The 23058-nt window shown below is 37.5% G+C and overlaps 1 protein-coding gene across 3 annotated transcripts in view; it reads right to left on the reverse strand.

Moving 5' to 3' along the window:
• The window catches only part of LOC105569989 (GTP-binding protein Di-Ras2), a 76851-nt gene that overhangs the window by 3263 nt on the left and 50530 nt on the right, over nt 1-23058 (reverse strand). Inside the window, exons 3-7 of one of the 3 annotated variants that reach the window (XM_012026887.1) lie at nt 7026-7114; nt 6239-6455; nt 3507-4122; nt 1756-1901; nt 1210-1475 (exon numbers count right to left, since the gene is read on the reverse strand). In XM_012026887.1, the coding sequence (XP_011882277.1) occupies nt 1210-1475; nt 1756-1901; nt 3507-3693 (599 nt within the window). In that variant the 5' untranslated portion in view covers nt 3694-4122; nt 6239-6455; nt 7026-7114. Of the gene's footprint in view, nt 1-1209; nt 1476-1755; nt 1902-3506; nt 4123-6238; nt 6456-7011; nt 7115-23058 lie in introns of all 3 variants that reach the window. The other 2 variants (XM_012026889.1, XM_012026888.1) reach the window with 2 other exon arrangements.

Genomic DNA, 23058 nt, shown 5'->3' on the forward strand with positions numbered 1-23058 from the left:
TAGTACAATGTATGGTAACGAATAAAAAGAATCAAGCAATGCAAATGATTACAAGCCCGAGTACTATCGATTATTAATAATAATGTTCGAGAGTAATCGTCGAAACGAAATGTGAAACGATATTGAAACTGTATCGAAAACGGTATTAAATGTTTCGCAATTGTGCTCACATTTGATCTACTTTGACAATGGCGATTTGACGTGGAAGTGCATTGAAAACCTTTTAGATTGGATACTTGTTTTGTTGATATATACTGTCGACAGATGAAACGCGTACAACGAAACGCGACTAAATGGCGAGTTTGCGAATGCGGTTAAGGTCGTTGGCTGAAATTACCTTCGTATATGTCGATTAAAGAACTCACATTGCAATCTAGTTTAATACACGTTATCAGTACGTCCGTGGTCTGGCAAGGGCTTTGTTTTCGGATTTTTCTTGATTTCTATCGATAGCAAAGGAACTTAATTATTTTATAAAATTTAATCTTTATAACTTTTATATTATAGTAAAAACAACCGATGTTTCTCAAGTAGGAATAATTATTAGACGATAACTTTTATCCATCGTTTATAATTTATACACATTTCTCCCCCACGTTTGTCATTTTAAGTTGAAAAGGAGGGAAAAAATTTAATAAAGTTCATTATTAAACTACATTGCCCCTAAATCCATAGTCTCATCTTACATTTAAGTCGAAACGTGCCTCTCACAATTCTCAGTTCTCATTTACGTTGGATGCAATCTTCATCTTAAGCCTGCTTGCACCAACTATCTGGGTTAAGTAAGCCTGACTTAGCGATTCACTATATCTTTCGAGATTACGGTCCTGTTTGTGATAGGTGACATGAAAAATTTAAACTTAATCATCTTAATTAATGCTAAGCAACGAGCAATCGATCTTTAAACAAATAAACCGTAAACGCCAACGATCCCGTCCGACATTAGTAGTATTGTAAAGTGTTTCAACGGATTATATTGCAACGCACATGTGCGGAATTCATTAAGTATTTAAACTGGCTTAATTTTTCCTTCAAAACAAAAAGAATTGAGTTACAACGCGAAATCTCTTTGCCTTGGTTGCCTCGAAGTTTTAAGTTAAAACTATTCTTGAAACGAGCGAGTAACTTATTATAATATATCCTATATAGGAAAACGCAAGTACCTCGTAGTGACTTTATTCGCCGGAAATAACGTTAGTGTTATGATACCTGCGTGATCCGTATGCCGAACATCTTCTCCTGAGCCCCGACTGCTCGACCTCGCCGGTAGGATTTTTCGGCACGATTCTGGAAAGCGTGACGAAACATCTGAATACGTCCTTAATGTTGTAGTCGTCCTTTGCCGAGCACTCCATCACTTTAGCACGTAGTTTCGGCAATTCGCAAAACAGCCACTCGCTCACGTCCTCGATAGGTACTTCCCTTCGCGCTGGCGCTAAGTCAAGCTTGTTTCCGGCGACGACTATCGGTACTTCCTGTTGGAAAGAAAAATACGTCTTTGTTATCTATCGTTTCTCCGGTAAAATTTAGCTGATGAGATCGTATCGCGCGTAGGGGAGGGGGAGTACAAGTGTCTTTCCATCAGGTCTATTGTGCACAGTAATAAATATTGAGAGTAACAAATTAACAATTCATGCTGCTCGAAATACGAGATAGAGGAATTTGGTTTGAATCGCGAATAAATGAGGTAACTGCTGAATATTCAATAAATTTTGCGGGATTAATCATGAGCGAGCAAATCTGAATAAGCCGCACCTGAAAGTCGGGTCGTTGTTCTCTCACTTCTTCGAAGCAACGTTTCACGCATTCGAAACTCGGTAATGACGACGTCGCGTACACGAGCAGGAACGCATGGGCGGTGGCTATGCTCAACCGCCTCATCGCGGGAAACTGCAGGTCACCTGGAGAAATAAAAGCAAAACTCATTTGATCTAATGGATCTTTACGGGACTGAAAAAAATCTTCCTACATATCTGAACAAATTTCGCGTCGTTGTTTCGCGCAATGTACAAAGTATAAACAGAATATACCACTTAAAATAACTTCTTATTCACGCGACTTCATTTTACTTTCTTTTTATTTAAAGGATACGTTGAAATTGGAGATTACACTTATTTGTGATATCTTTGCAAATGTTGTCTAGAAAAAGATGCCATTATTCTTGATAAATTTTTACTGCATATATGAGAAATAAGTTGATCTGTTATATACAATGCGTCTCGCTGCTTCTCCGATGCAAACTCTGTTGCTCTCTCGCTAAAAAGTTATCGCGATGTATCCTTGCGCAGTCCCGACTAGATCAAGGATATCTAGGCGCACGAGCGCATCTACATCTATATATGTACTTGTATTGAACGCTACTGAATTACGTTTATTTGATACACGATTCCGGCGAGATCGAAGCTCCCTTCGTTTTCAATCAAAACATTCAGTATTACGTTTTACCGTCGAGAATGTGTGCATGTGCATAGTATCACGTAGCATTTACTATATTTCGTCATATCGCGTAGCGGATTCAATGAGGAGAAAATTTCAGGAGATAATAGCTTTTAGAGAAATATAAAATTTGTCATGCAGAGACTTATTATATTTTCTGCTCTTCTAAACAGATTCGCGAAAGTTTAAAGTGAGATGATAAATTAATAATAAGCAGGGTTGGGAAAGTTACTTTATAAAAGTATCTAGTTACAGTTTTTATCGCTAAAAATGTAACTAGTTGCAGTTACAAGTTCTGAAATGTAACGCGTTACAGTTACAGTTATTCAAAAAGTTACTTTCTTGCAATAAAAATAAAAATATCAAATCTGCATTTGAATTGTGAAGCGTCGAGAAAGGCGTTTATGCGCAAATGCAAGGCCTAATGCAATCTGTGGAGGTTTAAAAAGTATATAAAGTAACTATTAGTGTAACTGAGTTAAGTTACAGTTACAGACGGAGAGAAAGTAACGAAGTTAAGTTAGAGTTATCAGAAAAAGTAACTGTAACTGTAACTTCGTTACAAGTAACGACTTACTTCCCAACCTTGATAATAAGGAGATTATACTAGCAATGAGATTTGTATCACAATTTAAATACATAATAGTAATTAATAGTAAAGTATACAAATAATAATTAATAAAAATCTCCACCTAATTAACTTATGTATCGAATTAACAAATAATAATTAATGAAATCTCCACTTAATTAACTTATGTATCAAAGAGTTGCATACCATAAATGTAGCACATGAAACGTCGTGTTATTACAACGTGATTCTTTAACAAAAGTATATGCTTCAGCTTGTGCGAAATTCTAACAATTAATCAAGTTAAAATATACTTGTAGTTTTTAATCTCTCCTACCTTTCTAACAATTCTTTAAAACGCTTGGTCAAATTATGGAAACGGTCTTTCTTCCAGAAAAGTATCACTGCATTTTTGCAGTCACACACGTCTCCTCGAAAGCAACTTAAAGACGTTTCATATGCTAGAGAGAAACGGGAAATAACAAAGGGTAGCCCGTCTTACCCGCGGTATCCAGGAGGTCGACCTTAAGCGTCAGAGTGCCGAGGACGCATTCTCGCGAGTACAGATCTTCGACGGTGGGCCGGTATCGCTCGCTGAAGCCCTGGCCGAGCAATCGTCGTATAATGGCACTCTTGCCGACCCCGGCACCGCCGAGCACCACCAGCCTGATCCTCTCGAGATCGGCCATGTTCTCCGGTCGGTCGCACCCTGGTGACCTGGAGCACGACCGCGAGAATGTCGCCGCCTCAGGAAGGCATCACCCGGGAGGAGGTCGATCGGAGTCTCGTCCACCTCCTGGAAATCCAATACGGTCGCCTTACGCTCCCCGCTACCCGCGTCCGTCAAGGCGCTCCTCCTTCGTCCGAAGGATACTAATTTGATTCCCTGCGGCGATTCCTGACCGCGGTCAGGAACGAGTCGGCGGTGGTAGTTCCTCGAGATCGATCAGTCGCGATCGACGTCGCTTCGAAACGATCGCGTTTTTCCACCCAACGACGTCGCACGTCACCGACTTCCCCATTCACTTACCCCGCTTACGTTGCGCTCTCGCGGGAACTCCCATCTTCCTCGGGGAAATCGCAGCCATTCGCCCGCTCGGCGATTCGAGTTAAAACTCCTGTTCAACGATGAGAAATCGTTCCATTATTACTTATTTACACGCGCCGAATATGAGATTTCATCGGCGAGATCGAATTATGGGACGGGGGAAACTCGTGGTAACGCCATTTGGGGCCACCAAGTGGACTGGAAATTGAAGCAAATACTATTACTATGGACCTTCCGAGCTAATTGGAATATTCTGTTCAGTACAGCGACTTTTATTGAGGCCACAGCTCTCATGCTTTATGTTAAGAAATCCGATATGTCGGTTATAAATATCGAAGCGGAAAGTCTCGATGGTTTTTTAGGTCAGTAAGCAAACGAAATATATTACAATGACGAAAGTATTTTTTTCTCATGCAGTATCGAAATCTAATATCAATAACGCCAAGAGAAAAAACTTTGAGTGGACAGTACAATGGACCTCTCCTCTCTTTCCGAACTTAAAGCTAATACTATATTTTGTTTGTTTTTTTTACGAAACCAGATTTCATCACTTATCATTTATACATCACTCAATTATAAGGAAATATCTGTGAAATAAGTTATGGCACAAAGTCTTTCGAAATCAAGGAGCACATAATTCTACAATGAAGACTAAACGGTTTAATACTTAATTTATGCACCTTGAAATATTGCGCCGCGTTGTCGGAAAAATTATATTTGTCGAGGTGCATGTATTAAATTGATAAATGCTTTGATTGCTTCAACTGCCAAACTATCAAGAGTATACACCAAACTAAAATTATATATTCCTATGAAATTGTCTACGGAAATTAACGAAGCCCCGAAACATCGCGAAATTCTGCTCATTCGGCGGAAATGTGCAAACGGCTGGCCGCGGCGCACTGGGGTTTTTCGCGCCCCTTTTGCGGGAAGCGCACATGGGAAATGAATACAGTGTACACTGAATAAAATATACCGTGATAATGAAACGAAACTCACTACCGGCACACATATCTCCCATGTTCTAAATTTCAATCTCAAGGATATTTTTCCACGGCTATCGATCGATCCCTAATATCGTTTTATTTCAAACTTATGTTATCTCGTTATCGTCGTTTATTCTGCCCTCTCGTGTCTCACATTTATGAATTTTTAATGTCGAAGAACGCGCGCGTAATTGTTAATGAATTTGATTTTAATTGTGATTAATTGCAACGGTTTTAATACAGTGATATTTGTCGATTAAAAAAAATATTGCTCTTTTGCCATTATTAACAAAATTCTCGTTAATGGAAAATGTTTCGCTGTATAAATATATTTAAATTTATTATAAGTGACAGCATTGATAAACAACGATATTCCAATTTCATATTAATTCCAATTTACGCAAACCACATGCTTATCTTTCCTTGTAGGGAAAGTTGTGCAGATATCGCAGAGATTAATTATATTCAGATATGTGTATTTTACATTTACATGTTACACATTAATTTATAATGATATTACTGCAGCATTCATCATTAGAGATTTAGAGTAATGGAAGATACATGGAAACCTATTTTTAATGAAAATTTGCATGGATTTGCGTCTAAGTTATTATATTTTATATGTTCAAACAGTTATTAAAAGATAATTAATGAAATCGAACAATTTAAACACGTGGTTTTACATTTAAATGCATTAACGTACAACGAACTAAACGCGGACTGCGTGTGCTTTCGATTTTGTCCAAGAAAATTTTCATGGAAATTAATCATATTTGAAAATATTTTATCCTCCACTTGAAGGTTATCATATTTTTTTCATGAACCAATTGTATTAAAAAATATTTTTCATTTAAATATTAATTTTTATCGCGAAAGCGAGACGCGACAATATCGTTTCACCGGCTTCCCTTCCTTTCAAGTCCGTCCGATTCATTCAACTTCTATAAATGCAAAGTTTCTCCTTCGATGGAAATTTATGTGGGGAAGTGCGAGTTAATTTTGTTTAATCCTATGCGTGGGCCGGACGCAGGGCGGATGGGGCGCGTAATGAAATTTTGTCGGCCAGCGCGGTGGTATTTACAAGCCGCGCAAGATGAAAAAGTGTGTCGTCGCTGTCCACGGCGACTCGGCGTGGTCGTAATTCACCTTGTATCCTACGTCCGCGAAGGGATTATGAAAGGGGAAGAAAAGAGCGCGTACCTCGCTTCTGCGCGATTTATCCTCGGATACCCCTTCGCCTTCTGTCTCACTTCATTCCCTTCTCCCTTTCCCACTATCAGGAAGACCTTTCCGTGCCCTTCCGGCAGAAGTCACAGGTGGCTGCCGGCGGCCGTCTTTTTATCCTTCCACTGCCTCCGCGGGGGTCTCCAGGGGATTAAGACGTCGCTAAACACGCCGGTGTCGACGACAGCTGGCTCTGTTTTATGAAATAAGATCTTAATCGTTAAGCTTATTAAGCGTCACGGTGAAACGTTATCGCGGCAACCACGTGCAATTTTGATCCGAAGCTTGTCACGCGAAAAACTTAACGTATAGATCGCGCGATGAACAATTGTACGAATCACTTACGCCTGACTCTCGCTTAATGAACGGATACCGCGTGTTCCTGAACCCAAGATTTTGCATAGCGCGAAGAATATTTATATTGCGATCTCGATCCTCGTGATTCTTCCCTTTTATTTCAATCGTTACTTTTTGTCGGCGTCGCGATTCTGCTTTTAATAAGTCGGCGTTATTTTTGCACTACTGAGAATAAAGTTGAAATCAAAGTAACGTATAAGATACATTTTGCAAAAAGTGTATTTGCATCGTCAATTCTAAATGGATAGCAGATATAATGAGGGTTGCAAAAGACTCGGGTTTTTTAAAAATAGCCAATAAGAGAAGATGTGCCAAGTTTACGATACAAATGAACGTTCCGATATAAATTGCAGCAGTAGAATTACAAATATAAAGTAGGGCTTCGAACGAACAATTATATACTTGCAATATACTTCAGTGGCTTTTGCGTTTCCTTTTCACTAATGTCCCGCGTACAGAGTCAAAAATGTCTGTATTGGCTTCTGAATATCGATTCTGTAACAGAAAACAATATCAAATTAATGGGATGTTAAAATCAATGTAATCAGGATTTTTGCATCGCACAGGCGATTGTATACATGCATATATGTATATATTTATCAATCTCCCGCGTGAATCACGCTTGGTTGAGCCTTTTTCGAACTAATTAAAATCTGGCGGACCGAGAGGGATGAGTTGCGCAATCCGGCTATCTTAAGTGTTGAGAGAAACTGGAATCTGCAGCATCCCTGAGCTATTAGGATAATTATTCACGTCATTAGTGTTTCTCGGAATTCTCCCGCATTCGTATACGCATTATCCGTCGAGAATTCCGACTGCACGAAGCGTATTCAACATATATCAACAATGCTGGCGTATTTTCAATCCGCACTTCTGGAAATGTTAATCTATCGGGAGTTGCCGCGCGCCATGTACCACGTTTTAAAAAATTCCTACAACTTACATCAGCGGTTTATAAATCTGTATTGACTAATTGCGAATATGCGAATCTTATTAATCAGTGCTACAGCAATTTACAATAGAATCCATTTTGTTTGATTTACTATATTTAATTACTGCATTACACCAACGCAAATTTATCCCTGTATTATTATTTTCCGCAAGATGAAAGTTTCGTTATTGTTGGATGGTTGCCGCGGGAACAGTAACATCTTTTAGACGATTCTCCCGCGAGATAGGAATGGAAAAGAGCTCAACGGGAGACTTTCTCAGTTACCCACGACGCGGATTTGTTCAAGCACTATCTTGTCGGTGAAATGGGGGAGAAAAACCTTGTAGAACTCGTATTCGTTTTGCACTCATTTTTAGAAATAGATACTATTTTGGGAAACTCGGGATATTTTATACAAGCCACTGCAAACCTCTGGCAAGAGATATGAGATATAAGATACAGATACACTATCATATGAATGCCATAATAATACACTTAGAAAAAGAAAATGCGAATCTCGTATAATGTAACGAATCCTTCTGCTTTGCCGAAGAGTACGTTGTGGGAGAAACATTTAATAGACACGTCCTAAATTGCGTTATACTTAATTAACACATGAGAGCTAATTTAATATTTTAAATATCGCAGAGCACGTATGTTTCACAATTCACGAAAATTTTGGGTAAACGATAAAATATTTTGCCGGAAAATCTGTACCCACACACACACAGCAAGTTATATAGAGACGCGTTTAATATTCGGTAAGTTTCGTCTCGTAAAATTCTCTACGCGTTAAATTTATCCATGTTTAATTTTACTATGTTAAATATCACTATTTTAATTTATCTTGGCTCTTGAAACGTCATATCTAGAGTACGAAGGCAATATTTCGCGATTACCTGCAGCGAAATTATCTTTCGCGTTCGTACGTTTCGCTTTGCGGTTATTATATTACGACCGCGTATTTATCTGCAGATGACGAAATAATAAATTTCATTAATGATTTTGTAATATCGCGCGACGTTCTACGTGTGTTGAAAATCTAATTATTAGACCCTACCTTCACGGCTGTTAACCGATTTCTGCTGGCATCAGCAAAACGATTTACATAATAATGCCCGAAAATTCCCGCACGGCTCTCCCGGGCACGGCCGACAAAATTGAAGTCGTTAATTCGCCGCTCGCGTACAAACAGACGTCGGATGGACGATTCGCCTAATCACATCACGTCTCCCTTGATACTACTAATGCCCCTTTTTTCTCTTCGTAACAAATAATAACCCTCCGGTGGTACTGAAGCGTAATGTATTGTGATATCCGAAAGTTTTCCCGAATCAGGGACGCAGCTGCCGTACAGGAAAGGCAACCGAGGCGGGAGGTTTATGGGTTTTATTTATCTTTTCTTCTTTTTCTTCGACATAGAAGGAAAGTAGAAATATAAAGTCCCAAAAAAAGATTTTTGTTATGTAGACAACTTTATAATATTAATTTAATTAAAACCACGCAAAAAATAAAATAAAACTTTTAACTTTCTAGCATTCCATTTGAAAAATATTAATAGTTTAATATATTTTATAAATCTTTAATTGTTCTTTTTAATTATTCCTTTATTATTAGTTATTATTTATTATTTGACATTATTTTGAATCAGATACAAGACATAAGGTCGATAATTTTAGAATTATTTTCTCTTCGAATAAAGCATCTAATAAATCAGGAAGATAAAAAAAATATTATTGAAGTATACATCATATTTGCATTATATTGAATTGTAATATATTGAACGTATTTTATTAAACTCATATTTTTATTTATGAAAGGATTCAATTGATATTTGGTCTCGTTTTTATATATTTATTAACAATTCTGTTTTAACTTTGTTTACACGTTTCATTTTTATTTATATTGTGTCACTGTAATAATCCAATTTTATAGAATCGACATTTAGGACATTTGATGTTTTAATGAGTTTTGTGATGAAACGCATAAGAAGATAAATGATGTAGCGTTTACTACTCTGAAATGAGATTAATTTCAATTAACCTTAACAACCTTTTTTCTTTCTCTCGAGAAATCAAATTACAGTGACACGCGTCATTGAAACTCGATTCAGCTTGCAATAAGATCGATTATCGGATACGTTTGTTTCGACGTAATAAAATGCCACGCAATAAAATACTGTCAGCGTTGAATTTTGCAAGTGTTCGGTGTCTTGTCAAATCCTTTACGCAATAACGATTGCGAGAAATAAAATTGAAATTATTGGAGTGTTATCAAATACGCTCGATCAATTGATGGGAAGAAAATGTAATAAAGTTCAGTTCGCTTTTTGGTTTTTTTCTCTTATCGAAGTTCTACAAAAAGCTAGTAAGAAATTGATCTGAAAGAAAAATAGCAACATAAACTTACTCGTTAGCACTTCAATATTAAGGATGATTAAGAAGAAAGTAAGAAAATCCACGTGCAAAGTCAACGTGATCTTCTGTCTTTCCCTCCATACTTCTCGTTTCTGTTTGTATTAATGTTCCATTATTTTCATAAGAAGAGAGATATTTATTTGGAAAAATCTGCTACGGATCAGGTTTCGCGAGATCTTTGTTGAAACTTCCTTTCTCTCCTCCCCTGCCTCTCCTTCTCTACAAAGATATATTTTTAAAGAAAATGTTTTTTACACTTTTACATTATGATTGCTAAAAGATTAAATTACGAGTCACAAGTATTCATACATTCTCCATTATCTACGTCAAACAATTAATATACATATTATCCTTTAAAAGATATATATTGTCTTCATCGGGGAAAAAAATATATCATGCACTAATCTTTTAATTCATATAAATTTTTTCAATAAAAATAATTTCACAAAAACAGTAATTTAAATAAATTGTTGGCCGGTAATCAGATAATATTACGGAAATATTCGTGCTAGAATATCATGGATTTAAGCTTGCACTTCCAATGCAAACATGTTTAAAATTATATTTAAATTGCTCGTATATCTTCTATACGAAGCAACACTGTTAAGCTGGCGAGCAGCTATTTTGTTCAGAATAGATTTTCCGATCGTTCGAGCGAGCGCGTGCTGCTTAAAGTTTTCATTTTGCTCGATCGCTATTATAATGCAGGGAGAGTATTTGCACACCTCTACGCCGTGGATTTAATTTCGCTAAATCTTTTGAGAGTTCCCTCCTTCAAGTAGACTCTTCACGGCGTATCCACCGAACATTATCCTCTTAAAAACTTCATCAGCATACGCGGCCGCGACGTTCTTGTGAAATGTAGGACTTTATAAAAAAAAAATCCAAGAAAAAAGACTGTCGCGCGTAATTACGAAGGCGATGGAACGGTGCCGAGACGAGGGAATACTTAAATCGGCGACATTATAAACGGTCGCAACTTTTCTAATATTCCTTCCCCTGTATTTATTCGAGGCAAACTTCGTGGTTAGGTTAACAGTACTCCCTGGGACACGTTCGAGTAAATAAAGTAACCGCGAGGTGTTGGGATCAAAAAAATGTATTCGGAATTGTATTAAAAGTTACATTACCCCGACTGATCATGTTCTAGTTATCGAGATACATTTAAATTTAAATAAGATATTTTCTTTAGATGAGAAACGCGAGAGACCGCTTCCCCTGTTTTAATCTCTTCACGCAGAATGGAATATTGACGCGTCACACAATTTGACACTGACAACGTAATTATCCGCGATGATATAAAATGTCCAAGTTCTAGAATATTTTAAGATTAATTAAGTCAGGCGAAAGATAGATTAAAACGGTAATTTTTTTTTTTACTTATATTCAATTTTCTCATCTCGCCTGTTCCCGGGAGACAACCTAAGTTTAATTAATAAAACGAAGTTCTGTATAGTCCCAACAGATCGAGAAGTATCAATTAACTTTGTCTTATCGCCAGCACGGCGCAAATTGTTAAGTCAAACGGACAGATGCAAATCGAGGTAGTTAAGCCACGACGGCGTTAACTAGACTATGATCCCCTTCGAGCGTTGACGGATGTCAGTCGCCGGTCTATTAGGTAATATTGCTCCGGTGTCAGCCCACTATCCATCGAATTTGGGAAATTATGTTGAGCCGCGGCATAGGCAGGACGTAAGCTCATTATCGATACTGACATATTTTCGCGGTTTGCGGCTTCGCTGTGCGGCTTATGCCATTCGGCGCGCGTGTTCCGGAATTACGTATGTATAGACGCGGTATGCAGCTGCACCGATCACTCTCCTCCGACGTGGCGCGCGTAATTACGGCGGTCTTCGGGGTTTACGAATACGTTACAAACGCATTGCCGGCAGGCTCGTGTGCAGATAACGCACAAGTTGACGGGCTATAAAGCACGAACAAGCTGGCAAAGCAGTATCTTCATCCTTTGAGCCGCGCATGATTCTCTCGTCAACATTTTACTCAAAGCGATACATGGAATACATATAGGTTTGTGTTTGAGATAAAAGTTTCGCAATTGAGATAAATAAAAGAAAGCCCGGCTCTTTGTAAACGATTGCACTTTGTTGTGCGATTATTTTCTTGTATCTCGCCGAATAATTGTAGACAATGAATCGTTGCACTTAATTACACAGCTCGAGAAATAGAAACGTCTTTGAAATCGAGCAGATATAAATAGTTCGTCTAAACGCAGCTGTATATAAGTTTACATATTCTACTCAATACAACGATCGATTTGAATTCTCGTTGAAATTTGAAGTTTGTTTTGTAGACGAGCTGTAATAAATGTAGCCGTGTCGATCCTTTGTCGATATAATCCTAGCGGCAGAGATTTCACGGATCAGCTCTGTTTGGATACCCGTCTGAAAATACCCGTTGTTTGGACTAGATCTCCTGCGCTCGTTCGAGGGCGCAAACTATTTGCGATGTAGGATCGAAAGCAACAATTTTAAGGTTGACGTGCGATATTTCCAAGTCAAATTAACTGTGGAGATTTTTGCATATTGTAGTTACGAGAGAAGGCAACGCACGCCGTCACGTCAAATCGTTATATTTCATAGCACGCTTAGAACGGTGCTATCGATCGCGGCGCTGCACCGATTGTGCAACGCGGGAATTTCATTAAATCGATGCTGGAAAGAAGCAGTTATAAATATGTGAGCGGTAAATCTCACGGAATATATAGACTGTGCTTTTATCGGCGACTACGTCGGCTTAGATTAGCTCGTGGCAGAAATATATCCTTATTTGTTTATCTCGCAACAGATTTTAAAATAATTCTTTAGCGGCGGGTTTTCGTCGCTTACGGTATTAATAAAGGCGCGTTAGAATTTCTTCTGAACAAGTTTATTCGATGAAACACCTAAAACTTTATTAATAATGACAGCGTGTTTAGCGTTTTTATCGATTAAAGCGACCAACTCCTCTCTCCTCAAAAGGTCAAATTTTTTGCTTACAACATTTTTATTCCGAGCCTCTTTAATCCTGTCGTTGCTTATCGCGGGCAATTTTCCATCTGACGTCTAGTCCGCGATTTATCAGTCGGCGGAGGATTACATGTAACCGTTCGTAGCAAATCCGAATCTCACATCTGTAAATCCAGTCGAACGCAGATAGATTTTGCCTTTCGCGTGTATGCTTCATATGATCAATAAAATGGATTTATTCGATCAACTCAAGTACCGACTGCTTGGGAGCTTTATTTATTCGCACAACATTTCTCCCCGTCTCTCGTTGTGAGAATTTATCTATCGGGAGATCTAATCTCAAAAATATATCTTATTTGTCATTTTACATGCATTGGTTTTGCACATTTTACACCAATTTACAGGTGTTTCTCGACATTTTACTTGTTATCTCTCTGCGAAACGAGAAACATTCAAAATTGTTACAACTCTTGAAATCTTTTCAGAAAATTGAAAAGTATCCACGTCATATTCGAGAAATATTTTCGACGACAAAGCTCGGTTAATGAAAGGACCTTCTGTTTACCCGAAAACCACAATTGAAACACGAGCTTACTCTCGTATTAAATCGCACGGTCATCTATTTATTTCAAAGTACTCACTAGCTCACATGTGTCCAACATGCATTATGCATGGTTCTCGCTGCAGAATATTAGCCACGATTGGAACAGAATACAAACACGGCCCTCTGTCACCTATGTATCCCTCACATGCCAATTTTCCAACGCGGAATCCTATGAATATTTTATGGAGCCGCGAAGCCTGTCATTCTTTCGCGCACTTTGTGAACTCTCGCATCCAGATCGGCGCTTCCTCTACATTATATCGTAGTTATGAGCCGCGGTTATTATACTTCAGCGTGCGCTATCGACAGTCATTATTCCGTCATCATTTTTGTTAAAATCTCTTCACGAGTAACTCCGCGTCCATAATTATCATATTTGTCTCATTGTTACAAAAGTTAAGCTAGTGTTGTGTCGTTAGGTTTACACATATAGGCATTTAAAAGCAAAATATCTACACACGCACGCATTGATTGGATTTACGGACTCGAAATGAGATTTGAATTTGCCACGAATGATGTTATTTTCCATCAACTGATAAGTCGCAAATCAAATGACAGGTGGAATAAATAAATATGTATTGTAATAACAAGTGACATATCTTACAAATTACTCGACACATATTACCATGTGCGTCGCATAATTTTATACGTACTCGATCCATACGACACGCACTCTACTTACATTACGAAAGAAGTAACGCGTTTCCACTGACAATGCTACCATATTGTGGGATGTTCTTAAAAGTGACTTATAAGCGTTACTATGTTTTTCACTAATTATACTAATAAAAGAATACAAATATGTAACATCCGAGTCACTGGAATTAAAATATTACATAATATTTTAATAACGAAATGTTACTCATCGGATGTTACATAATGATAAGAGATGTGCAACTCTAATAAATCGTAACTTGGGGAAAAAGAGATAACGTGTGCAGATTTATGTTTAAATGATATTTTCTCGTCACTATGATACGATAAAGTTACGCCAAACGTCTCAAGAACATCCTCTACGGTACAAGCCTATCTCACTCGAATAAACTCGATCGAAACTACAAGCCGAGGCTTCGAAGTTTCCGTAAAAGTAATTGGAGGATCGTTTAAAAGGTACGTGACTCCGTTGTTACTTCGTTCCTAGGATTTTCCACGTTCTGCTCGCTCCATCGTGCGTCCCTTACCGAGAATTTGACGATGAAACACGCGTATGTGTGCATACACATGTATGGCTGCGACTACACTTTTGCTAACGCATTACTGTTTATTAGACACTATATTATTGTCACTGATTCGGTGGAGGATAATTAGTGTTTTATTAATTGTCGAATATTCGCACGTTGTAACTGGAGTTGCTGGAATCGATATTAATTCTAGCTAAATTGTGTTGCGATTAATTCGGATATGTGACAAACACGGAATGGAGCGAAATCGAATTAGAGAGAGATTGAGTACTCAATGTAATTCTCTTCTCCTCTCCTCTCTCTCTCTTTCGCCCTTTCCCTCCTTCCCTTCCTCCGTCCTCCCCGAGTTAAATATAAAAACCGAGAGCTTAAATTATTTTCTAATTATATCGGCAGAACGACGTTGACTAGAATGCATTGAACACCGAGAGAACAATCTTACCTCTGAACAAAATTCCTAGGAGCTAATCGCACTTTTTGCGCTTACTTGAGATAATGGGAGCTGCGATGAGCTCTTTCTGCGGGAGAAACGAACTTGTTCGTGTCATCGATTATATCAAGTAAGTGTGTACGAAGGTTTCAATGGGTCTCCGAAATTCGATTCCTACAGCACCGCGTGTGATTTCCTGCCTACGTTCCGGCGACCTAATGGAGCCATAAGCTAAGAGTAGTGATAGAAACGTTTCGGAAATTCGATCAGTTCAGAAAAGGGGGGAATCGCGCTTATCGTAGGTTTAGTTCGACGGTGTGCAAGTCACGAACGAAGCGACTTTGTATTTTATCGTGCAAAATGTACGACTTGACTTATCGATGCATAAAGCTTTATGCGAGGGAGAGAAAACTGGCTAGAAAGGAACAGATCGTTCCGACTGACTGTTTCGAATTTACAACACCCGTTTTATGTAGATTGGACCAAGAAAGAATCACCATTTTTGAAATGCACGTGGCTCGATGACGAAGATAGAGAGAAAGAGAGAGAAAGAGAGATATTTTCCCATATGAGATTTTTCTAAATTATCGTATAAATTGTAATAATTTACATACAGTTTCATATTTTTTTTACAGGAGAATGTGATTACATTTTCTTTATACAATAATTAATTCTTTACTTATTTAAATATAAATTACTTTTCAACATAAAAATCAGTGCATGTTAAATGCATTTCTCAGCATAATCGCAATCGTGTAAATAAAGGAACAATTACTTTTTAATCTCGCTCGAACGCAAACGCGACAAATTGGTCAACAAATTAGGCATGTGCGAATAATTACTTTGTAAATGAAGCACTCGTGGCGATTTTAATTGAAAGCAGACGCAACTACCAACAATCGGTTTTTGTCAACAAAACGATTACTAGACAGGTCTTAATTAGAACCGACTGAATGCGCCAGAATCTCTACCGTTGCATTTTGGCGACTGTCAATATTTAATTTGTCCTATCAACCGCTGACAAGCGGGAAACAGAATGCGACCGTTTGCAGCAAAAAAAAGGGAATTTTACGAATCGTTCTATATTGACGTCAAACCTCCATTTTATTACATTTCTATGACACAGCTGCGTGGTCGCAATAAGTAATGTCAAATTGAGTGTTTTAACAAATTTTGCATATTTCTCTCGTTTTACTTCGAGAATTGTAAGTGAGAATCAAGTTTTTAAATTGCAGAATTATAATCTAATTGAAGAGATCTATTCGTAATTATCTAAAATGTTTGAAATTTTATATATGCAAAGAAGTCCCTCGCTGCTTTTCTTTTTTCTCTCTTCCGTGAGATGGAACGAGTTGTAATTGTTCAATAAAGGAAGGAAATAAAAATGGAGATTAAACGATAACGAAGTTAAGGCCTTTCTCTACGCTTATTCGCAGATTGCGCAGTGCAATTCGATCACGGTCGTTGCGCGTTGTGTACGATGAAATGCATCACCCGTAAATCACAACGGGCGTGAAAAACCTTGCATGCGTATCGCGAATTTCCGCCGACCGGAATTTTGTTTGACAAGCGTTAATTAGGAGCGACGCGTTGTGCCCGTAAGGAAGAAAGGCGTTATGGGAATCGTCGGCTTTCGACGGAGCGTTTAATTGTACCGGCTTGACAAATGAGAGCTATGTTCCTCTCTTTCCCATCCTCCCACACCTTCTCCACCTCTTTTTCCCCCCCTCTGTCTTTCTCTTTCTCTCACATACAAAATTGAAAGCACACACACACACATACATATATACATATGTATACATATATAATACATACGCCCGCAAATACGGCGAGAAGTTCAGGTGCAAAAAGGATAGATTACGGTCTCGCGGCTTTAACAAATGAGGTACTAATTAGTTTCCAACGCGATTGTGAAGTAGAATATATCAATGGCAGCCTGTTAGCACGAGTTTTGGTTTGTTCCGGATACCTGGCTAAAAGTAACGATGGACTCTCCTAAATCCTAATATCTGAAGATTAAAGCGGACACGGCTTAAAAATAAAACGTGTTTCCTGCTGCGCATACCAAATGTTGAAATTTATCTATACGAATATCCACTTTTCTTTGTTTCTTTTTTCTCCTTAATCCAACTCTTACAAATTTAATTGTAAATTGAAGATTTAATGTTACATTAATTTCCCAAGTTTTTATCTCGGTGTACGCACGAACAAGACAAACATCCGAGAAAGTCGAAACATGTTTTTCAAGAAATTTGCATAACTTAGTGGCCGAAACAGACGGTCAAATCATAATATTATTTTTAAAAAGAAAAATCTCTGTCTCTCTTACACACAGAATTTGCAGACATTTACAGGAAATTGCGTTTAGCAAGTTTGTTGAAAATTTGATATATATTTACGAGTTTATTTCTTTTTTTTTTCAAATAGATTCGTACGACTTTCTTTATTACACCGTTGCAAGCTACATTTACAATTAGGTAATATCATGTTCTTTCAATGATTCGAGTCTTTCTGCTTGCTTTCTGTTTCTCTTCGCTCAGATACTCTTTCAGGATGCTGAAGAACTAATTGCATCAAGAGAGCGATCGCGTCGCATTTTAGGTACAAAAAGAAGCTTTGTGCTCCTTGCTGACGAGAAACTTTCATGCCCCACATCGACAGTTTTCTAACTTTATTTTTATATTTTAATAAACTACATTATCGAAGTAATGGTACCATTGTTATCTTGTCGCAATTATTTGTCATTTTATAACACGTGATATCCTGCCTGATAAAGCAGATTAATACGATAAAGAACGTAATGTGTTTTTATGCTCCTCACATCTTGATAAAATCGAGTTTCTTACCACACTAGATGCAAGACGGAGAATCATGCATTTTTCTCAATTACGGCTAAATCCGAATGTCGACGGAGGGAAAGAAAAAAAAATCTTCCTTCACGAGTAAATCTTATTAGATCTGCGATCTAGCATTCAGTGTAAGCATTGGCATATTTATTGATATGAAAGAGTCGAAAGGTGGCACAACGCGCGAGAAGTTTTGAAAAATCAATGGCAAATTCGTCAAAGCAACTATGGCCGAATGGATATACGGGAGGTATACACTTTATGCACACGTATGTCAAGCGAACCTACTCAGTTTTCTCGTTCCACACGGAAAATGCCGGTGATCCATTGAGCCGACGCGCGCGTTAAACGAAGCGACGTTTACTCGCGAATAAATTCTAACGACAAAAAAAAGCAATAAACAAATGGCTGAGGAAGTGGTGATTCGGTCAGGCGCAAGAATATCGAAAATGTTCTCGCCTGAGTAGCCGTTCACTTGACCGTAATTAATTTATTCAGTACAAACGAGCTCGCTACTCTCTCTCTCTCTCTCTCTCTCTCTCTCTCTCTCTCTCTCTCTCTCTCTCTCTCTCTCTCTCTCTCTCTGGCCGGTAGTTGGTTATAATAACGTAACGATAAAAAAGCAAGTAATTACGCGTAATATTAAAGAGGCATTTGATACAGAATCGTAAAATATTATGCCAATCAAGACAGGAATGTTTTTTAAAAATATTTAACAACGTGCTCTTCTCTTTTCAGTACACTTTCCTAGATTTAATTAAAACTATTTGAGTTTAATTAAAACTTTAAAAAAATATCAAGAAATAACGCGAAACAGATATCTGAGCGATATCTGAAACGTGGAAAATGACGTGCTAATTAAAGAGAAACCGTTTTTGTGAGGAACTTAATTGACAGTGTTTTCCAGTCATTATTTCTTCACGATTTAATTAAACTTGAGTTTAATAATGAGCAAAAAGCTCATAGAATCTCTCTTTCGTCACGCTGTCCAACTTCGACATCACGGTAGACAAGTTAATAAGTAATCTACGGCGAACTGATGACACGATATTCCGGCAACATCAAACAAAGGGGTTGAATGATGGTGAAGCACTTAGCTGCAGATAGTTACAAGAGTTTCTGAGCCCGTCATTTGAGCTTCAGAATATCGCACTGTCTGCAGATGAATACTCGGTCATTGCCAAGCGTGAAATTATTTCTCGTTTCGCGGAATGCAGGAAACGACTCGCCGTTAGTTACTTGCCTCCGTAATGCTCGCTGCGGATAAGCGCATTAGCGTGACATACATCACTCGAATTGCCCAATTTATCCTGTATCGCATGTACCTAAGTAGTAATTAAAGTACTTGAGATATACTTTGTCATTGATAATTTCGCACATCGACAATATTTCACGGTATTTATTCATATTTATATAATAAACATAGCCAACGATGGATAGAAAAGCCGATAATCAAAGTCAGGGAAAACGATAATAAAAAGAAAAGACTATAAACTTCTTTTCTCTAATTAATTTTCAGTTATTTTCCAAACTTTAATTAATGTATTATATATAATTGATTAGTATGACGAAATTATAAATTTTCTCCGTTGTTTTCATTTATATTATATTACTCAGGACTTGTAGGAGACTTTTGATTAAGTTTGATTTTACTCGAAACCCTAAAATAACCAGAAATTGAAAAGCTTTTAGAGATTCTAACCGCATCTTCGTGAAGGCAAATTTATTTAGAGGGTGCCTTTGAAAATAAAATCCAGCTGTATGTACATGCAATTTCTCTAATAATACTGTATACATATATTATAAGTTCATTAAGAATCCTATAAAGGTTCATTAGGAGCATCCACATTTTGCGGCGCACATGTTATCTAACACGACTCGAGATTCGAGGCGTTTTCCACATACCAAGCGGACATTTAGAATAGAGGGTCCAAGTACAAAGCGATCACACGGCTTACAAAGAAATACTACGTGCCATCGGATCCCCGACAAACCCCACAAACGAAAATTGCCGTACGGAGATCTTTTACGTTCGTCTTACATCGATATTACTTTTCATTCGCGAAGGGACATTTCTCTCGTCGTGTCGTGGTCGGCCGGTTTATAAAAATTCTTTCGCACAGTAGGATGTATGAGACGCTTAAACTGTGAATCGAGAGGATCAGACGAGAGTCGACAGTTGGATGTAAGAGAGTTTGTGTCCTTCATAAATTTTGAGAACAATATGAGAGACGGTCCATGCTCGTCAGCTCTTTTCCGGCGACGTCAAATCCGAGCCGGATACTTTTCAACGGCCCGCTACTCGCACGCGCCGCAATATTCTCGCGTCGTTTCGCTCTCTATTTCATCAGTGATTTCATTTCTTGCAAATGTAGGTAGGTAGATACAGTGAGACGACGTGCACTCTATAAAACCCCGCCCGCGCATGTAAATGTCGACTTTTTCCTTTTCATATAGAGGATTATATGTTCTACGAAGTTCAAAACTTTCAGAGCTCAAGAAGAGACGTTCCAAAAATATCAGCTTTGTTAAGATTTAAAAATGCAATATTATTTATGCGATAAAAAAGCTACTTTCTTACAATTATATATTATTTGATTAATCTCGTTTTAAAGAAAAGCTGAGATCATTAATAAAAATATCTAGAAGGTCCACTTAATGAGATAGTTAACATAAAATTTGATACAAATTAAAAAATAAAAAATTTAATGAATTCGAACGTTTCATCACGCGAATATAGTGACAAAAAAATTTTCGAATTACAAGCAAATAGATAAATTTTAGTTTCCAGAGTTGTTATTTAAAACTTGTATATTAATATTTAATAGAGAAGAGAGAGAGAGAACTAGTAAAAAATAATAGATTAATTAAAAATCGTTAATCTATAAGAAGATAGCGTGTGTAATTTTATATAAATTTTACGTTTGACGTTTTACATAAAAGGTACTAAGGAACGTAAAATGAATACAGAGGGACGATTTACATAAAAATACTAAGTAATTCAGAGATCTTGAAAGTGTAATCTACCGATACGAAGGCGCGAAGATTAGACTTAGCAATATCGACCACGCGCGTTTAGAAGTGGGTCAGCGGGCCGAGAATTCTTTCAAATGCTTTCAAGTGTTAAGAGATATCTGCTGCAATTTAAATGGATACACGCGAACATGATATCAGACGGTACCCGCATGTGCTACGCAACATTTACAACAAATAGCAATTTGCCTGATAAAACATCAGGAATACCACGTTCCATCAAAATTTTAATTGAAAAAAATATTGTGATTCTCTGTATGAAGGGTATGTTGCGAGTTGTAAGCTCATATCACGCAGTATTTACTCTCTTCTAACAATAATTTATACAGCAAAAAATTAAAAGGAAAATTTCAGAAGATTTATAAGCTCTGATATGTCAAATGCCCTTTTAAATTTTATCTACAAGGATATATAGGGCGGAGGAGAGTAGAGTCATTTTGAGTAGCAATTCTTTTGTGGTTGCTTAATATAAATACGTGCAATTAAGTTAACTCTAACTAAATATTGTAAAAGAATAATTCTCGTCGAGTACAGTAAACTATCTTATTTTGGACTAAGTAAAATAGATTTCCAGTGTCAATCTGTATTATTCAATAATCCATAGCTCACCGTTTCAACAGTAATTAGATCCTATTTTTGTAAAGTGTGTTAATGATGACACAATATCTAGCGGTTGCGTGATCTGCGAAAAGATTGAAATAAAAACGACAAAGAAATCGACAAATGGATAGCTTTCCACGTTGTACCGCGTAATCGATCCCCCCCTTTCTTTTTATATGGAAAGGTATGCTTATCTGATTGTCTCGTTCGCCATACATCATATCCCGCAGCATCCCCTCGTTGTCGCGCAAATCGCCTCGAGGGCCTGATAATTCTGTGGTTGACAGTCGTTTTCACGACGATTCATTCATAAACGCGCTTTGTCGTCGCGAATACTTCTGCGAGTTACCCGCAAGCTGTGTATACACACTCGTGAATGTCGCACGCGTGCATTTCCGGGTTAACAGGAAAGGTTAGTACTCGTGAGACACGCGTGAATAAAGTGAACGCAAGCTGCAGATGAAAAACACTCCACGTATGTCTTTCGATAACGCGGTCGCTATTGCTTATCCATTATTGAAACTGTCGGACGGAAAATTGTTTATCGTGTTTCATTCAAGGGAATGGGCAATGCCCGAGGATAACGGACGCATTGTGCTTCCGTTGTCCTGCCAGAATGAATTTTAGATGTCGTGATATAATGCAATGAAAATATGCAGAATAAACTTACGTGAGGAGCAAGACATGAACAAAAGCATATTGTTTCAGCGGTAATAGCGGACAGTAATAACGTTGCATACATTTAACTTTTAAATTGAAAATTTAAAGGTTATTAATTAGTAAGTAAAAAATGTGCGGTCTCTGACAGGCAATAACTTCTGTTATTTCTTACAAAATTTCACATACATCGAAATACAAATTATTATACATGTATTGTATAATTAATTGCATTTCTTAGTGGTAGAATCTTGGAGACTAACGTATGCGTTGTATTTCAATTTAAGAATTAAAAGGAATTAATGAATAATTAAATAGATGATCAATAGACAGCTATTCTCATCCTGTTCTTCTCGACGAGCCCTGTTCGTATCATATTATCTAATTTCATCTATCGTAAGTTTTAGAAAATTGTTAGATTTGTTAAAATTATTTTAATTATTCGTCGCCAACGAAAATAAAAATATCTTATTTTATACGGTACGTAAATTGTTCTTTATCATGAATATTTTTTTTGCAAAATGCTACGTTTACGGTGTAAATAAATATCAAAGATGCACCATCGACATTTGAATTAGATCGGAAAAGTCGCATAAAATTGCCCGATAATACAATTTCAATGTAGCGAAACCTAACGAGGGCGTGGGAGCGTTCTTACTCAAGCTCTAAAGATGAAATTCCATTTGCATTCGCATCGCTCAAGAGAGATTGAGATGTAGTGCGTCATGTAACGACGAAGTTCCGCGTTGTTTCGTTCATTCGGCGAAAATC

Source organism: Vollenhovia emeryi, unplaced genomic scaffold (genome assembly GCF_000949405.1).
Source record: "Vollenhovia emeryi isolate VEMERY1.0 unplaced genomic scaffold, V.emery_V1.0 DF939122.1, whole genome shotgun sequence".
Lineage (NCBI taxonomy): Eukaryota > Metazoa > Arthropoda > Insecta > Hymenoptera > Formicidae > Vollenhovia > Vollenhovia emeryi.